Source organism: Lithobates pipiens, unplaced genomic scaffold (genome assembly GCF_037356315.1).
Source record: "Lithobates pipiens isolate NorthernLeopardFrog02 unplaced genomic scaffold, aLitPip1_a1.2 Scaffold_13, whole genome shotgun sequence".
Taxonomy (NCBI): domain Eukaryota; kingdom Metazoa; phylum Chordata; class Amphibia; order Anura; family Ranidae; genus Lithobates; species Lithobates pipiens.
Genome location: NW_027507718.1, coordinates 235,386,239 through 235,403,297, shown reverse-complemented (window position 1 = coordinate 235,403,297; position 17,059 = coordinate 235,386,239). Strand labels below are relative to the sequence as shown.

At 42.8% G+C, this 17,059-nt stretch overlaps 1 protein-coding gene across 2 annotated transcripts in view; it reads left to right on the top strand.

Moving 5' to 3' along the window:
- FAM47E (family with sequence similarity 47 member E) overlaps positions 1-17,059 on the top strand; it is a 31,438-nt gene that overhangs the window by 562 nt on the left and 13,817 nt on the right. For both annotated transcript variants that reach the window (XM_077476359.1, XM_077476357.1), the window contains exons 3-4: positions 6,917-7,286; positions 12,711-12,883. In XM_077476359.1, the coding sequence (XP_077332485.1) occupies positions 6,917-7,286; positions 12,711-12,883 (543 nt within the window). The remainder of the gene's footprint in view (positions 1-6,916; positions 7,287-12,710; positions 12,884-17,059) is intronic.

Genomic DNA, 17,059 nt, shown 5'->3' with positions numbered 1-17,059 from the left:
TTACTTTGTTTTGTGCACTGCGTATCACAAACAATGGTATTTTGTAACCTTTTCACTATTTTTCATCTTAGTGCTGCAGATCTTCTGCAGCTTCTTTCAACCAATTCATCTCTCCATGCATCTACTCTGGTGTTTGCTGCGCATCATTGCTCTGGATTGGCTTCTTTACTGTGATGATGCCTGCGCAGTGTGCATTGGTAAAGCTGCTTGTAGCCATCACAAGAGGTATTAGATGTGACAGGGTGACCATGCAGGAGAACTTGTTACCCATAGTAGAAAGTGCCTAAACAAGGACCTTCATGGTAATGAAAGGTCCTTGTTTAGGACCTTTTTAGGACCTAATGTCCTTTTTAAGGACCTGTTTAGGGCCTAATGAAATCAGCAGCTTTCTAATGAAAGCTGCTGATTTCACCACTTTAAGACCATGCCTTTTCTAAAAATGTTTTGTTTACAAGTAAAAGTCAATATTTTTTGTTAGAAAATTACCAATTATTCATTGTCATATGGCAGTTGCGCAGCAGTGTTTCAAACAGTGGTAGCTGGTGGTAAAAAAAATTTTTTTTTGGGGGGGGGGGCAATTTAAAAATGTAGTTTTTACACTGTCCCTTTAAATTTTATTAAATCTCTTTCATGACTATCACAAGAAATATAAACATCCTTTGTGATAGCAATAAAGCATGACAGGTCCTCCTTATGGGAACATCTGGGGTCTGTAAGAGTCAAAATCTCTCCTCTGCCCTTGAAACATCAGATCAAAAAAAATATATAAACATTGATCTGATGCTTTCCCAAAAAAAGGCAGTACTCGCATCTGCCCCAAACCGGAAGTGATGTCATGACGTCACTTCTGGCCTCCTGGATCTTAGAGGTGATGAAAGATGATCGGATCATGGGTTTGCCGGTTGGAGACAACCCCTCCTTCTGCTTCTAAAAGCGATCCAGTGGCTTTTAGAGAGAGTGGCTTTTAAAAGATAATCGCCGGCTGAAAATATTAATACCAGGGTTATGGCTGACAACTGTTTCAAAACCAGATGGTTTTTATATATATATATATATATATATATATATATATATATATATATATATATATATATGTATTGCGGTCTTGAAGTGGTATTAACAACAACTTTTGAAATGACATTAAAGCAGAACTAAAACCCCAGAAATACGCCCCTTCTCATTCTAGTGATGCGGCAGTTAAAGTGGAACTATACTCGTCTTGGTTGCAGCGATGCAGCATCCTGAAGCTCCCTGCAGGCCGCTTACATCTTCTTCAAGCGGCCGGCTTCTGGATATTGATCGCTGGCTGCTTTCTATTAGCCAGGCCGATTTGATGTCACACTCTGCAGTCAGTTCCAGCATTGCTCACTACAGTTTCACATTTTGAATAAATACTCTCCATTTTCCACCCTAAATTTCTTGCTGGCCTGTCATCTTCTCTCTGGCTACTTCTGCGTGCCACATTTTTCCCCTTCTGATTGGCCAGTCAGGGAATTTTGTCATTATACAAAAAAGGAGTAATTTCAGCACAGCCAGAGTGTGTTAGGAATGAATGCTAAGCTGCACCTACAGTACACAGCTCAGTATGCACTTTAATGAAGACTGTAAGCAGGCAAGTAAGTGTTTTATCATTGCAGAAGGAACATAGCATGTCTCTTCTGCAATAAAGAGCTGCCTGCTTCTAGTTTATTCATTATGTAAAGTGGAGCTCTACCCAAACGGGAAGCCCTGCCTGTTTAATTCCTCCCCCCTCTGCTGCTACTTTTTGCACCTTTTTTTGGGGGGGGGGGCAGATACCTGTTTTTGACAGGTACCCGTCCCCTGGGAGACCTTGCTGCGGAGAGGTCCCTCAGAAGTTTAGCCCCCCTCCTCCTTTCCCCGCCAACGTTCCATTCACAAAGCGCAGCCCACGTCATGCAGTAGGGAACCAGCTGTGATGCCGCAAGGCTTCACTGCTGGTTTCCCTTACAACAAATGGCAACAGCAGCAGATTGAAAAATCGCCTGGGGTGCCAACATCACAAGATCCCTGGACAGGTAAGTGTCCTAATATTACAAGTCAGCAGCTACAAAAATTGTAGCTGCTAACTTTAAATTGTTTGGTGGTGGGGGCTGGAGCTCCTCTTTAAGTTTAGTTCCAATTTAAAGCAGCCTAAAGAATTACTTTTTTCCCCTGTCTTCTCCCCCCTCAATCTCTCACATTCAATTTTTTTTCACCCTTACTGGCTTTTAGTGCTGTCTAGGTGAGAATGATCTCCCCCCCCCCCCCCCCCCCCATTCTGCACATGCACAGATGTGCCACAGAGTTTTAGGTCCTGGCAGAGCCCTCTGCCAATTCTGCATATGCACAGGTTTGCCACGCATGCACAAAAACAGCACCAGTCTGGAAACTCCAACACACCAAGCACCCCCCGTGCATTGGCCAATGTGCCGCAGGGCTCTGTCAAGACCCATAAGCCAGGCAGAGCCCTTTGGCACATCTGTGCCCATGTCAGACTAAAAAAGATGGCACTGCTGGAGAGAGGGAAGAGCAGAGACAAGACTTAAGGGGACTGACGTTCCTCTTTAAGAAATTGAGGTTTATATTAGATTCAAGGGATTGGGTCTAATTTTCAAGGATTGCAAATTCAATACCGATTTTCAAGCCGAACTGTGAAACATTAAAAAAATGAACGCTAAACATCACTATTTGTTATAGCAAGAGTTACACATTTGGCAATGCATGCAGTCTCACACATTTTAATCAGTTCAGCTGCTTCATCTCTATACCCCACAGAAATTTTCACATGGACATTTTTCGTGCTATACAAGTAACATGTAAAGTAGATTCTAAACCTACCTACCAATTTTTTCTTTTTACATTAGTTAACAATTTTTTGAAAAATTATTAGGGGCTATTGGCAATAAATGCAATCATTTCAAGGGGTAACACAAAAGAGGGCGCTGGGTAAACACCGTTTTTTTTTTTTTTTTTTTAAGGTTAAGGTTAAATGCTTGTAAGTAGTTGAGAAATGTTGCCAAAGTTGTGTGTATTTGTGTGGTGGGTAGTACAGGTGGTCAGCTTGCATGTAATCACACATCAAACAGTAACATGCGGTAGGGACATATGGGTGGCCGTGGAGGAATCCCTCCTGCAGCCCTATTGTGTTCTGCCGGAGGGGAGCCTTCCCTGCCGGCAGAACACAATGGTCACTACTGGCGCTATAGCTGCCAGTAGTGATCACATGCAAAAAAATCTGACAGGCTGGTTGTACTGTACGGAACAACCAGCCTGCCCATAGGTGGATAAAATCTCAGCCCGCCCCTGCTGAACCTGCCGTGATTCGATCCATCTATGGCCGCTTTATTCTCTTTCTTTGTCCTGTTTGTCCTTATCAATGAGATGGAAAGTGATGGCTAATCCAAAATATTACAGCTGTTACCAAAACACACATAAAGGGAAAATCTTCCAATGTAGCTACCTGTTCCCATGACAGTATCTAGAACTGACCAGACATGGAGCAAATTTCTCAAGAACCTGCAAAAACTCAAGCTGTGACTGGCTCTGTCAGAATCCCCCTCCTGACATCCTTCAATCTCAAAATTGAAGGAGGCGGGTGAAAAATTGTCAGCTGAACAGTGGCTGCCTCCAATCAGATGCAGCCACTTTTTGGGTATTCTGAGAGCTGTGGATGTTGGCTCCCAGATAGCCGTTTACCGTAAACAGATGAATCTTACAGTGTATGGCAAGCTCAACGGGAGATTTCACCTCCTTTTGGAAAGTTTTCCTATTCATTTTCCAGGTCAGGAAGTGAAAGGCATTCTGCACAATGTAACACACAAAGGAAAAAATACCAGGCAGGGGTTCTAACCATTCCCTGCTCTTTTAATTAATAAAACCATAAAGATGGGCTATGGATTATATGTACAGGAGATTGCAACTTCCTATTTTACTGCTGGAGAATTCTGCCTTTAGTAGTGAAGTTGGCTGAACAGAGCATAGATCACTAGACACATGTCACCCCCACTACACACATTGTCAGAATGACATGTTGCAATCTGCTATTAAAATCTAGTAAGCTTATGTGTAACCAGGATCAGGTAAACACATAGGTCAGATCATTTACGAGTTCAGAGCCTACAGAGTCCTGGAGGCAGCAACTAAGCAAGCTACATTCTTTGGGTCTTAGGTCTTAGATCTGCACTGGCTGGGTTTCAGCTATAGAGTTGCCACCTCATCCCTTTAAACCCAAATACATATGAATAAGGGCTCTTCCACGCGGGGCGGATCCGTGATGATCCGACCCGTGAACATCCACTTGCTCAGCGGGGATCAATCCGCCGATCCCCGCTGAGCAGGAAGATGACAGGCCTGTCTCTACACGCTGCGCAGGGACGGACCTGTCAGAGTGCCGCTCTCCCCTATGGGAGATCGGGTGACGACGGACCGCAAAGTCTGTCGTCATCCGATCCGATGACGGATGGAAAAGTTGATTTTTTCCTCCGTCACACTTTTTCGGATCGGAGCGGGTCGGATGTCAGAGGACATGTCACCGCTGACATCCGACGCTCCATTAGAGGTCTATAGAGCATCCGTTCAGGTCCGCCTGAAAAGCTGACAGGCGGAACTGAACGGAACGGCCGTGTGAAAGAGCCCTTACACAGGTTCTGAGGCTAATTTAATGCAGATAAAGCACCAAGTAAGTCTAATTACCACCTTAATCAGCCAAAGAACCTGTGTAATTAATATGTGTTCGAGTTTAAAAGGATGAGGTGGCAACCCTAATCAGCTAAGGCCTCCATAAATGATGGTGTCCATAAAGAGTACATGTCAATGTTATCATAGGGAGCTTGTAATGAAGCAAGTAAAAATGTAATTGCAATAACAAAACCACAAGTACAAACAAAATATAAAAGCCCCCCAACCCCACCTCCACACACACACATGCAGTTAGGACATATGGGTGTACTCTTACTCTAATGCCCTGTAGATGCGGTCGGACTTTCCGACAGAAAATGTGCGATCGGATCTTGTTGTCGGAAAATCCGATCGTGTGTGGGCTCCATCTGACTGTTTCCGTCGGAATTTTCGACACACAAAGTTTGAGAGCAGGATCTAAAATTTTCCGACAACAAAATCTGATTATTTAAATTATGACCGTGTAGACAATTCCGACAGACAAAGTGCCACACATGCTCAGAATAAATTATGAGACGAAAGCTATTGGCTACTGCCCTCTTTATAGTCCCGTCGTACGTGTTCTACGTCACCGCGAACGATCAGATTTTCCGACAACTTTGTGCAACTTTTGTCGTCGGAATGTCCGACCGTGTGTACGGGTCATTAGGGCACTTTCACACTGGGGCATTGGGAGCGTCGACGGTAAAGTGCCACTATTTTTAGCACCACTTTACCGTTGTTTTAGCAGCGCTTTTTCGTCTGCTAGCAGGGCGCTTTTAGGCCGGGTTCACACTGCTGCGGGGGGAGATCCGGATGTGATTCGCACCGCACTGCAGTGCAAATCACATCCGATCTCCGTAGCGATGCGAGTTCAGCCATACAGATAGTATGGCTGAATTCGCATCGCTCCCGCAGCAAACTCGCACGGGACCCTTTTTTTGGTCCGCAACAGAATCGGATCGCATGGGGGTTCACACCATGCGATCCGATTCCTGTGCGAGTAGGCAGATCGCACTGCGATATGCGGACGGATCTGGGGGTGTCATTAACATATCATTGACACTCCCAGCCGTCCGCATAGGGCAGTGTGAACTGCCGGCGGGAGTAATGCGATGCGGGAAAACGCTGCGGATTCGCGGCGTTCCCGCATCGCAGCGGTGTGAACCCGGCCTTAATCTCCACTAGCTGCTGAAAAAGGGTTAAAGGTGCTTCGGTGGCCCTGCCCATTCATTTCAACGGGCAGAGGCGCTTTAGGAGCGGTGTAAAGCACCTCAAAGATGCTGCTTGCAGGTCCTGCAGCGCACCGCTCCAGTGTGAATGCACTCAGGCTTTCACACTGGAGTGACAGGAGAGGTGCTTTGCAGGCGCTATTTTTAGCGTTATTGCGCCTGTAAAGTGCCGCAGTGTGAAAGTAGCATTACACTATAGGTATCCTCACACATAGAAGAGGTAGAAGAATTATCTTGGGACTATCATTTAGGTTTGAAGTAGAACTAAAGGCAAAAAGTTTTTGTTTAGTTTTAGATAGAGGGGAGACAGTTTAGAACACTGGTTAGTTTTTATTGCTGTCTGTGCCCCCCATTAAGGAGATTCGTCCTCGCTATTTGTCCTGTAGTGTATACCATTATCATTGAAAGTGAAAGTTAAAGAAAATCACAAATTTTGTGTTGTTCCCAGAAAAGTAATAGAAGGGAAATCTTCCAATGGGGACACTGGTTCTGGTGACCTGGGGGGCCCCAAGGTATTCACCTAAATTTGCAGGGATTTTCTCAAACTTCCTGTTTGGCTATGAGACAGGAAGTGAAGGTAAATCTCCCCAATGGGACACAGATGGAAAAAATCAGCCTTACAGGTGATTTAACACTTCTTTACTCTATCCAAAATGTGGAAAAAAAAGTTTTGCTTATAGTCTTCTTTAACCTGTTCACAGTTTTTAATATGGCCGTTTTCCACTGTTTTGCAACTTTTGCAGTAGATATAATTGGTTCCTATTACCTTGATGCAGTCTCATCTTTTATATTTAATGAAAAAAATAGAGATTGTATTGTGTGTACACTAAAATAATAATATATAAAAATGTGCAGTTTTATTAGCCGTTGGACTGCCCTTTTATCCCATACAACTGAAAAAAATGTGACTCTTGTACATATATAATATAATAATAATATATTATATATATATATATATATATATATATATATATATATATATATATATATATTTATTTAATAATAATCATTTCATTTTTTTTTTGCAGGTATAAGGAAAGGCTTCAAAGAAAGTTTCTCAAAGAAACCAACCAAAAACTGAACTTATCTGGTGCCCTCAAATGCCAAAAATGGAAATTTTTGCCAAAAGGAATGGATGATTTCCGAGATGGTTATCCTCCTTCTTCTGATGCTTCAAATGATCTTCTCCCGGGTGTACATCTTCCCATCCTACAGAATGCAGAACATGACTCAAAACCTGTCCAGAAGCCTAAAAAGTTCACCATAGAGCAGTCCTGTTACTCAAAACTGCTCCCGTTACAGCAGGCACGCCGAGAATACATTGCTCAGATAGAATATGGCCTTACACAGCACCCACTGGCTCTTTACCCTCACTTGGAAGAAGGCATACCACATGAAGTAAGAGCCACATTTAATTTAAAATTAGTTTTAAGGAAATAAGTCTACATTTTATGAGGACCTGAATTTGTCTTGAATTCCACTTTCTGTAGTCTCCTTTATTATAGAATTCAGACAGGGTGAGGGATAAGCAGTGCTAAAGCCCCATTCACACTTGAGCGATTATCTGCTTGAAGCTCAAAAATGCTAGAGGAGAAAAAAATCAATTATTCTCTATGAAGATGGTTCACATCTCCACTCCATGTCGCCTAAAGCCAAGCGCCTGAAGCGCAAACAAGTTCTGGAGCTTTTTTTTTCGCTTGAATCTGCCACATTTGGGTGTATTTGGTGCATTTGTATTCCCATAGAAATGAATGGAAATGCACCATTTGAAAGTTTCTGTGCACGTTTTTGCACGAATTCCTGCTCAAATGAAAAAAAATAAATGATAAAAATAAAATAGTAATAATATATGAATAAATAAATGTAAAATAAATACACAAATAACTAAAAAGCATCAATAAGTAAAATAAATTAATAATATGTAATAGCTAACAATCGTACCCTGTGTTGCCAACCCCCTGAAGTGAAATTTTCCGGCAGAATGCCAAAATTTACAAACGGCACCAAGTTTTTACTGGCGAAAAATTGTGAAATTTACTGACAGATCCACATTCTTCACTCACACTGCAAAAAAAGTACTTAAAATGACCTAAAATGTTTTTTGTACTAAACAGTGCAAATATCAATATTTGAACTATAAACACATAGCTAGGGCTATTAGCAACATGTTTAACCGGTTCCCAACCAGCGCACGCCGATGTAGGTCGACAGAATGGCACGGGCAGGCTTATTGGCGTACAGGTACGTCCAATCTTTAATGCCGCCCTGCCATCGGGCTGGTCGGGACCCCCGTGAGTCCGGTCGCGGGACCCACAGACTCTATCGCCGCGGGCATACCCGTGATCGTCTCACGGGACGGCTGAATGGAGGAAATGCGTGTAAACAGAATTTCTCCATTCTGCCTAGCAACTAGTGACGCTGATCTCTGCTCCATGTGATTGAAAGCCCAACCCCCCCACAGTTAGTAACACACCCCTAGGAACACTTAACCCCCACCCACTGGTTAACCCCTTCACTGCCAGTGTCATTTACACAGGAATCGCTGCATTTATATAGTAGTGATTACTGTATAAATGACAATGGTCCCAAAAATGTGTCAAAAATGTCCGATGTGTCCCCCACAATGTCGCAGTCACAATAAAAATCGCTGATCGCCGCCATTACTAGTAAAAAAAAAATAATAAAAAATTATTAATAAAAATGCTATAAAACTATCCCTATTCTGTAAATGCTATAACTTTTGCGCAAACCAATCAATAATCGCTTATTGCGATTTTTTTTACCAAAAATATGTAGAAGAATACGTATCGGCCTAAACTGAGGGAAAAAAATGTTTTTTTATATATTTTTGGGGGATATTTATTATAACAAAAAGTAAAAAATAATGCGTTTTTTTCAAAATTGTCGCTCTATTTTTGTTTATAGCGCAAAAAATAAAAACCGCAGGGGTGATCAAATACCACCAAAAGAAAGCTCTATTTGTGGGAAAAAAAGGACGTCAATTTTGTTTGGGAGCCACGTCACACGACCGCGCAATTGTCAGTTAAAGCGACGCAGTGCCGAATCGCAAAAAGTGGTCTGGTTTTTGACCAGCAAAATGGTCCGGTCTGTAAGTGGTTAAGACCCCTTTCACACTGGGGTGTTTTTCGGGCGTTTTTCAGGCGCTTTAGCGTTAAAAAAAGCGCCTGTAAAGCGCTTGAAAGAAGCTGCAACTGCAATCCCAATGTAAAAGCCTGAGTGCTTTCACACCGAGGTGCTGCGCTGGCAGGCCGTCAAAAAAAGTCCTGCAAGCAGCTTCTTTGCAGCGCTTTTGGAGCAGTGAATACAACGCTCCTAAAGCGCCCCTTCCCATTGAAATCAATGGGAAGCGCCAGTAAAACGCCTGAAAAGCGCTATTGGCATCAGCGTTTTGTGGGCGCTTTTAACCCTTTATTTGTCCACTAGCAGGGGTTAAAAAGCGCCCCAATAACACTTGAAAAACGCTGGTAAAGCGTTGCTAGTTTAAGCGGCGCTTTACCAGCGTTTTTCGGGCGCTGACATTGTGAAAGGGCTCTTAAAGCACTTGGGCTTTCACATTGGGACTGCAGATGAGGCTTCTTTCAAGCGCTTTACAGGCGCTTTTTTTAATGCCCCAGTGTGAAAGGGGTCTAAGTAAAAAAAAAGTCAAAAAACATATTGCTGCATTGACATGAAGGTCAGGTTACTATAACCCAGCCAGTACAGATTTCCCCCTTACATTAGAGTCTGCAGGATTCCCCCTTACAGTGCAAGGGAACTCTTATGTAAAGGAGAACGCTGCAGATCATGATGTAAAGGGGATCTCTGATGTGGGGGGGTGAGTCTGGTGAATAGAGACCACCTTCCGCAGAGTAAATACACTAAGGTAAGGGGGGTTACAAATATAGGGGGGAACCTTTATATCAGTGCCCCCTTATGTTATTGTATTTTCTCTCCTCCTTACATCAGTGACCCCCCTCAGACTGGCCTGGCGGCGCAGTTACTGACCTCCTCTCAGGTGCACCGTGCAGGGCTCAGTCAGATGGCTCCAGCTTGGTGGCTCTGGTTTTATTCTATAGTTTACTCTCCACATTCCACAAATCTGTCTCTTTCCATAACCCCCATCCCGGCAGCGCTCCCACTCATGACTCTTTTCTAGGATCCCCCTTAGAGACTGCAGACATGATAAAAGACAAGAGATGGTCCGAGGCTGCAGACATGATACAGGAGGTGGACAGAGACTGTGGACAGAGGCTGTGGACATACTACAGGAGGTGGCCAGAGGCTGCAGACATACTACAGGAGGTGGAAAGAGGCTGCAGACATACTACAGGAGGTGGACAGAGGCTGCGGACATACTACAGGAGGTGGACAGAGGCTGCGGACATACTACAAGAGGTGGACAGAGGCTGCGGACATACTACAGGAGGTGGACAGAGGCTGCGGACATACTACAGGAGGTGGACAGAGGCTGCGGACATACTACAGGAGGTGGACAGAGGCTGCGGACATACTACAGGAGGTGGACAGAGGCTGGGGACATACTACAGGAGGTGGACAGAGGCTGCGGACATACTACAGGAGGTGGACAGAGGCTGCTGACATACTACAGGAGGTGGACAGAGGCTGGGAACATACTACAGGAGGAGGACAGAGGCTGCGGACATGATAGTGTCCTCCTCATCCCCTCACAGTAGCCTCCTCCTCTGTCCATCATATTACTTCTCCACATCATCAGTGTGCTATGTCCTCCTCCTGTGCCCCTTACACCTCTCCACAGGTCAGTATAAAAAGGGGGAAAATTGGGGAGAGGGGGGCATTGGGACTTTATATGAAACACACTGCTCAGGTAGGATGAGACATTGAATATAATAAAGAAAGATATTTTATGACAGCAATGGGCATAATGCAATAATTGGTATATATTCAATGAAATTTCAGAGATATGATACAAAATAAATAAACATGATTAGTATATCATATTTTAATAAAATTAATAACAACAAGGTTAATACGAATATTGTAATAAAATTCATAATATAGTAAGCTATGTACAACATGATTATAGTTAGTAGCAAAAATACACCCACAGTAACAGACATAATGAACATATTATAATAATTCAATGGCTCGGCCAAATAAAACCCATGGTAAAAAGCATGGTAACTGACAAGACATCAAATATTAAAGCTCTACGCGTTTCGTGGAGTAGTATCCACTCGTCAGGAGCAGCTATCTGGAAATATCTAAAATGAAAAGTAGAAACCATCCCACCGGGAGCTGAGGTGGTGACAAGGTGGTAGCAGGGCGGAATCAGCCAGGGAACAATGAAATGAAGTGCGTGAGCGGGATCCCCCTTGCACAACTGGGATGATCAATATGAACCCAAGGGGTATACTAAAATAAATGAAATTGTGTATGGTGAGCAAGATAAGTATTATTAGCTTACTATATTTTGAATTTTATTACAATATTCGTATTAATCCTGTTTGCTTACCTTGTTGTTATTCATTTTATTACAATATGACGTACTAATCATGTTTATTTTGTATCATATATCTCTGAAATTTAATTAAATATATACCAATTATTGTATTATGTCCATTGCTGTCATCATACAATATCTTTCTTTATTATATTCAATGTCTCATCCTACCCTGAGCAGTGTGTTTCATATAAAGTCCCAATGCCCCCTCTCCTCAATTTTCCCCCTTTTTATACTTAATGCAAATAGGGATGGAGACCTGTGTGCTGGATGGCCATGGTCTCATATGGACATCAGTCTCTGTCCCCTGCATACCACGGCTTCACTCTCCCGGCTCCCAATAATGTCCTCCTCTCACTCTGTCCCCTTTTTGCTATATCCCCACACAGTTTCACTCTCCTCCTCCTCACCCCTCCTCGGCTCCTCTGGCGATGCACTGCACGAGCCACCGTGGTCTCAATCATCTATTCAAAAATGGCGCCAGGTGGCGCCATTAGGTTACTGCACATGCACCGCCTGAGCAAAGGTGTACAAGCTTTCCCAATCCCGGCCGGCTTCGGAACGGAGCATATGCAGTTGCATGGTCTGCTTGCAGCCAATTTGTATACAATCAGGCAGGCCCTTGCACTTAATGGTTTTGGTAAATCTGAAGACAAAAATCTGTAGAAAATCTAATATGGGGTCTAAAGCCTCGTACACACGGTACGATTGTTGGCCAACCAAGCGTCTGATTTTTGTCAAAAGGGGTCGTGTGCCAGGATCTTGTTTTGCATACTAACAATACACAATTGTCGTGACATACTACGAGGAATTTCAGCTCTTGAGTGCCACCCTTTGGGCCCCTTCTGCTAATTTCGTGTTTGGCGAGCATTGATTCCGAGCATGTGTGTTTGCACTTTTGGGTGACAGATTTGTGTACTGACCATATGAAAATCTGACGTCAAGCCGTTGTCCGCCGAAAATTTACTAGCCTGTCATCCAACATTTGTTGGCCTAAAATTGGACAACAATTGTCAAATGGCGAGTACTAACGGTAAGATTTTAGGACAACAGTCTGTGAACAGACAATCCCCTGCCAACAATCATAATGTGTGTACGAGGCTTTAAGAGTCAGTCATTTGCTCTGTTGCAAATGTAAAACTAAAAAGTTTTTTGCTTTTAGTTATACTTTTAAAGGCAGAAGGTTAGGTATGATTGTCAGGTAGCTAATATGTGAAGAAGTTCTAAAATTTACTGGCTATTATATAAAGGTGATTTTAACAATACTTTTCTGTGCTTATCAAATGTCTAGTATGGTTTAGTTGCAAATATTTACCGTCATTTTTTTTTTTAATGTAAAGCTATTCGAAGACATTGTGGAGATTATTGACCCTGAAATGAGATTAAAGAGTCCTTCCGATTCTTATGAAGCTATCCCAGAGGATCAGGAGGACAACATCCTCACTCCAGCAAAAGAACAGCAGGAAACACAAAGTGTGAAATCACGCGAAACCAGCACAAGGCTGTCAACTATGTAAGCATTGTTTAGCAAATGTATTTTTCATGCCATTATTGTGTTAAATAGACTCATAAGTAGCAGTAGAGTAGTAGAAAAACGATTGTTGTCTGGTGTAGCAGAAGAATGACAGTTTTGAGCTGCACTGTTAACTTAGTAGTAAACATAATGCAGTTAAGTAGGAGGAAAACACCAACCCTGGTCCTTGTGGTAATGATGTGTGTCTTGCCATAGTGTTTGCCTATTACCATGGCTTCATGGTGGAGAAGTCGGAGGGGGAATTAGACAGCCACAACCTAACTTTCTTGCTGCTACCACGATGACAGGCAAATACAAAAAGAAAGAGTTTAAAAGATTAGTCGATCCAAAAGTGAAATATTAGTTACAGCAGAAGCCCGGTGGGCTGGACCTTCCCCTGGTTTCTTTTATGACCTAGGTTCTCCAAAAGTTAAATCTCCCTGCTATAATTCTTAAATCCACCGGGGTGTTTTGGTGTTTCAGACTACCTTTTGTGTTTTAGCTTCGCCTATTGAGTTTGTCATAATACAGTATACACAAGAGAAAATAATCTAACGGGGAGAGTGGGAACAACTCATAGTAGCCAAGCAGGTGTGCATACCCAGGAACTGAAGCAAAGAGATCTCATTGATAGCGTGCCTTAGGCCTCTTTCAGACGAACGATCCGTTCAGGTCCGTCTGTCAGTTTTTTAGGCGGACCTGAACGGATGCGCCATAGAGGTCTATGGAGCGTTGGATGTCAGCGGTGACATGTCCACTGACATCCAACCCACTCCGATCTGAAAAAGTGTGACGGAGGAAAAACCTACTTTTCCATCTGTCTGCGGATTGGATCGGTGACGACAGACTCTGAGGTTCGTCATCATTTGATCTCCTATATGAATGAATGAATGACTTGTATAGCACTACCTATACGAACTGAATCGCCTCAGGGTGCTTTTCTTGCCACTGGTGTCCATCTGCAGCTATTTATGTGGTCCTTTAACCTGTAGAGTCCTGACACACTTACAACATTAACATACACATACACATATATTATGCCCAATTTTTATTTATTTTTTTGGACAGGGTTTAATTAACCTTAGTCTTTGGAGTGTGGGAGGAAACCGGAGTACCCGGAGGAAACCCACGCAGGCACAGGGAGAACATGCAAACTCCAGGCAGATAGTGTCGTGGTTGGGATTTGAACCAGTAACCCTATTGCTGCTAGGTGAAAGTGCTAACCACTACACCACTGTGCTGCCCCTATCTCCTATAGGGTAGAGCGGCGCTCTGACAGGTCCATCCCTGCACAGTGTACAGAGACAGACATCATCTTCTTCCTGCCTTCCTTCTTCCTGCTCAGCGGGGATCGACGGAGCGATCCCCGCTGAGAAAGTGGATGTCCACGGGGCAGATCATCACGGATCAGTCCTGTGTGAAAGAGCCCTAAGAGGTATAGAAATGTCTCAGTTGATTTAATCACTTCAATACTGGGCACTTTCACCCCCTACCTGCCCAGGCTAATTTTCAGCTTTCGGCGCTGTCACACTTTGAATGACAATTGCGCGGTGATGCAACACTGTAATCATATGACATTTTTTTCAGTTTTTTTCACACAAATAGAGATTTATTTTGGTGGTATTTAATCACCACTGAGTTTTTTTATTTTTTGCTAAATAAACGTAAAAACTCCCAAAATTTTGGGAAAAAAAGCTATTTTTTCTTTGTTCCTGTTATAAAATTTTGCAAATAAATAATCTTTCTTCATAAATTTAGGCCAACATGTATTCTGCTACATTTCTTTGGTGAAAATAACCCAAACAGATGTTTATTATTTTGTCTGTAGGAAAGTTATAGAGTCCACAAACTTTAGTATATACAGTATATCTGAAAATAGATCAATCCTGATGTACTGGGGCCATATCTCATCTCTTGAGGCCCGAAAATAGCAGAACAGTACAAATACCCCCAATTAACCCTTTTTTGGAAAGTAGACAGTCCAAGGTATTTGGAAAGAGGCATGGCATGTGTTTTTAAGTTATCATTTTTTCACAATACTTTGGAAAATAACGAAATTAGAAAAAGAAAATGTTTTCACTTTTTTTTTTTCCACACACTGTCACCAGTGCTTTCCATGTAACTGGTGAGACGGTGAAAAAAAATGCAATTTTTTTCCCTTTTTTTTAAATTACTAAATTAATTTATTTGTTATGATTTTCTTTTTACCACACTGTGACCAGAGTAGTACAGTGTTACACTGTACCACTCTGGGGAAGTGATCAGGATTATTTATTTATTTTTTATTTTTTGACACATTGCTTATATCAGTGAATTTCATTGGTATAAGCAACCAATTTTACTGAATGAAACTGATTCATTCAGTGTATTTTGTTGATTGGCTCTGTCTGTACCATGTGAACACTGTGACCAATCACAGCTAGCAACACAATTGTACACAATTGATGACATAAAAGGAAGCCATCCATTGTTTACAATTGTCATGTGATCTAATGTGATTGATCACAGCGATCACATGGTGCAAGCAGCAGGCTGGTACACTGATCAGTCATTGGCTGTGTCTGATTATGCCACAGTGTGGCCCCGCAAGAGGCAAATTCCTGGATGTTGTCAATGCTGGAGGCAATTTACAGCACACACTAATTTTGGTAGCATAATTTTAAATGTGTTATGTATGTTCTTTTGTTAACTGCTTAAGTACCTGTACGTTCCCTTTAAGTGGCCAGCCATGGGTCGTGAGCGCGCCGCCTGTGGCGCGCGCGTGACCCGGTCCTGAGCTCCATGACCGTGGGACCCGATTGCCGCTGGTGTCCCACGATCGGGTCACAGAGCTGAAGAACAAGGAGAGGAAAGTGTCAACAAACCTCTCTCGTGCTTCCTAGTGAGGCTGTCACTGATCGTCTGTTCCCTGTTATAGGGAAAGACGATCAGTGACATCAGACGCCAAGCCACGCCCCCTACAGTTAAAAAAACACAGACACTTAACCCCTACACTGCCCCCTAGTGGTTAACCCCATTCACTGCCAGTGACATTTTTACAGTAATCAATGCATTTTTAACAGCACTGATTGCTGTATTAATGCCAATGGTCCCAAAAATGTGTCAAAATTGTCCGACGTGTCCACCATAATGTCGCAGTCACAATAAAAATCGCTGATCGCCGCCATTACTAGTAAAAAAAAAAATTATTAATAAAAATACCATAAAACTATCCCCTATTTTGTAGACGCTATAACTTTCAAACCAATCAATAAACGCTTGCAATTTTTTTAACCAAAAATTTGTAGAAGAATACGTATTGGCCTCAACTGAGGAAAAAAAATGTTTTTTTTTATATATTTTTGGGGGATATTTATTATAGCAAAAAGTAAAACATATTGCATTTTTTTCAAAATTGACGCTCCATTTTTGTTTATAGTGCAAAAAATAAAAACCGCAGAGGTGATCAAATACCACCAAAAGAAAGCTCTATTTGTGGGAAAAAAACGGCGTAAATTTTGTTTGGGAGCCACCATCGCACGACCACGCAATTGGCAGTTAAAACGACGCAGTGCCGAATCGCAAAAAGGGGCTTAGTCCTATGCATTAAGGCGAAAAACCTTCTATAGTGCTGCAGCCCCCCCCCCCCATTTTACTCACCTGAACGCTGTCTTCTCTGTCTGGGATGAGCACACCACCTCTAGCTGGTGTCTCATGTCCTGATTGGATGGATTGATAGCAGCGCAGCCATTGGCTTCCGCTGCTGGCAGTCAAATCCAATTAGGCAGCGCCAGGGGACAGGGCCAATGGACACAGATGTGGGACTCAGGAGCGCGCCTGCACGGGTGTCCACCAAGGAGAGCTCTTCTCCAACGTAGACACTGCGGGGAGGAGGCACCAGCGCTGCTGAGGGACCCCAGAAGACGAGGTTGGGGCCACTCTGTGTAAGACGAACTGCACAGTGGAGGTAAGTATGACATGTTTGTTTTTTAAAAGAAAACAAGGGTTTACAACCCCCTTTAATTGTTATCCAACTGTTATGAGTAAAGTTCCGCTTTAACCATCCAGTATCTAAAAAAAAACATAATATTCTTTTGAATGGACTGACACCCAAAGCAGTTGAATTGTAAGTGGTATGGAAGACAGGCCGCAAAGATAAAGAGTTTTCGAGAGTGCTGAAAGAGGCCTACAATGTAC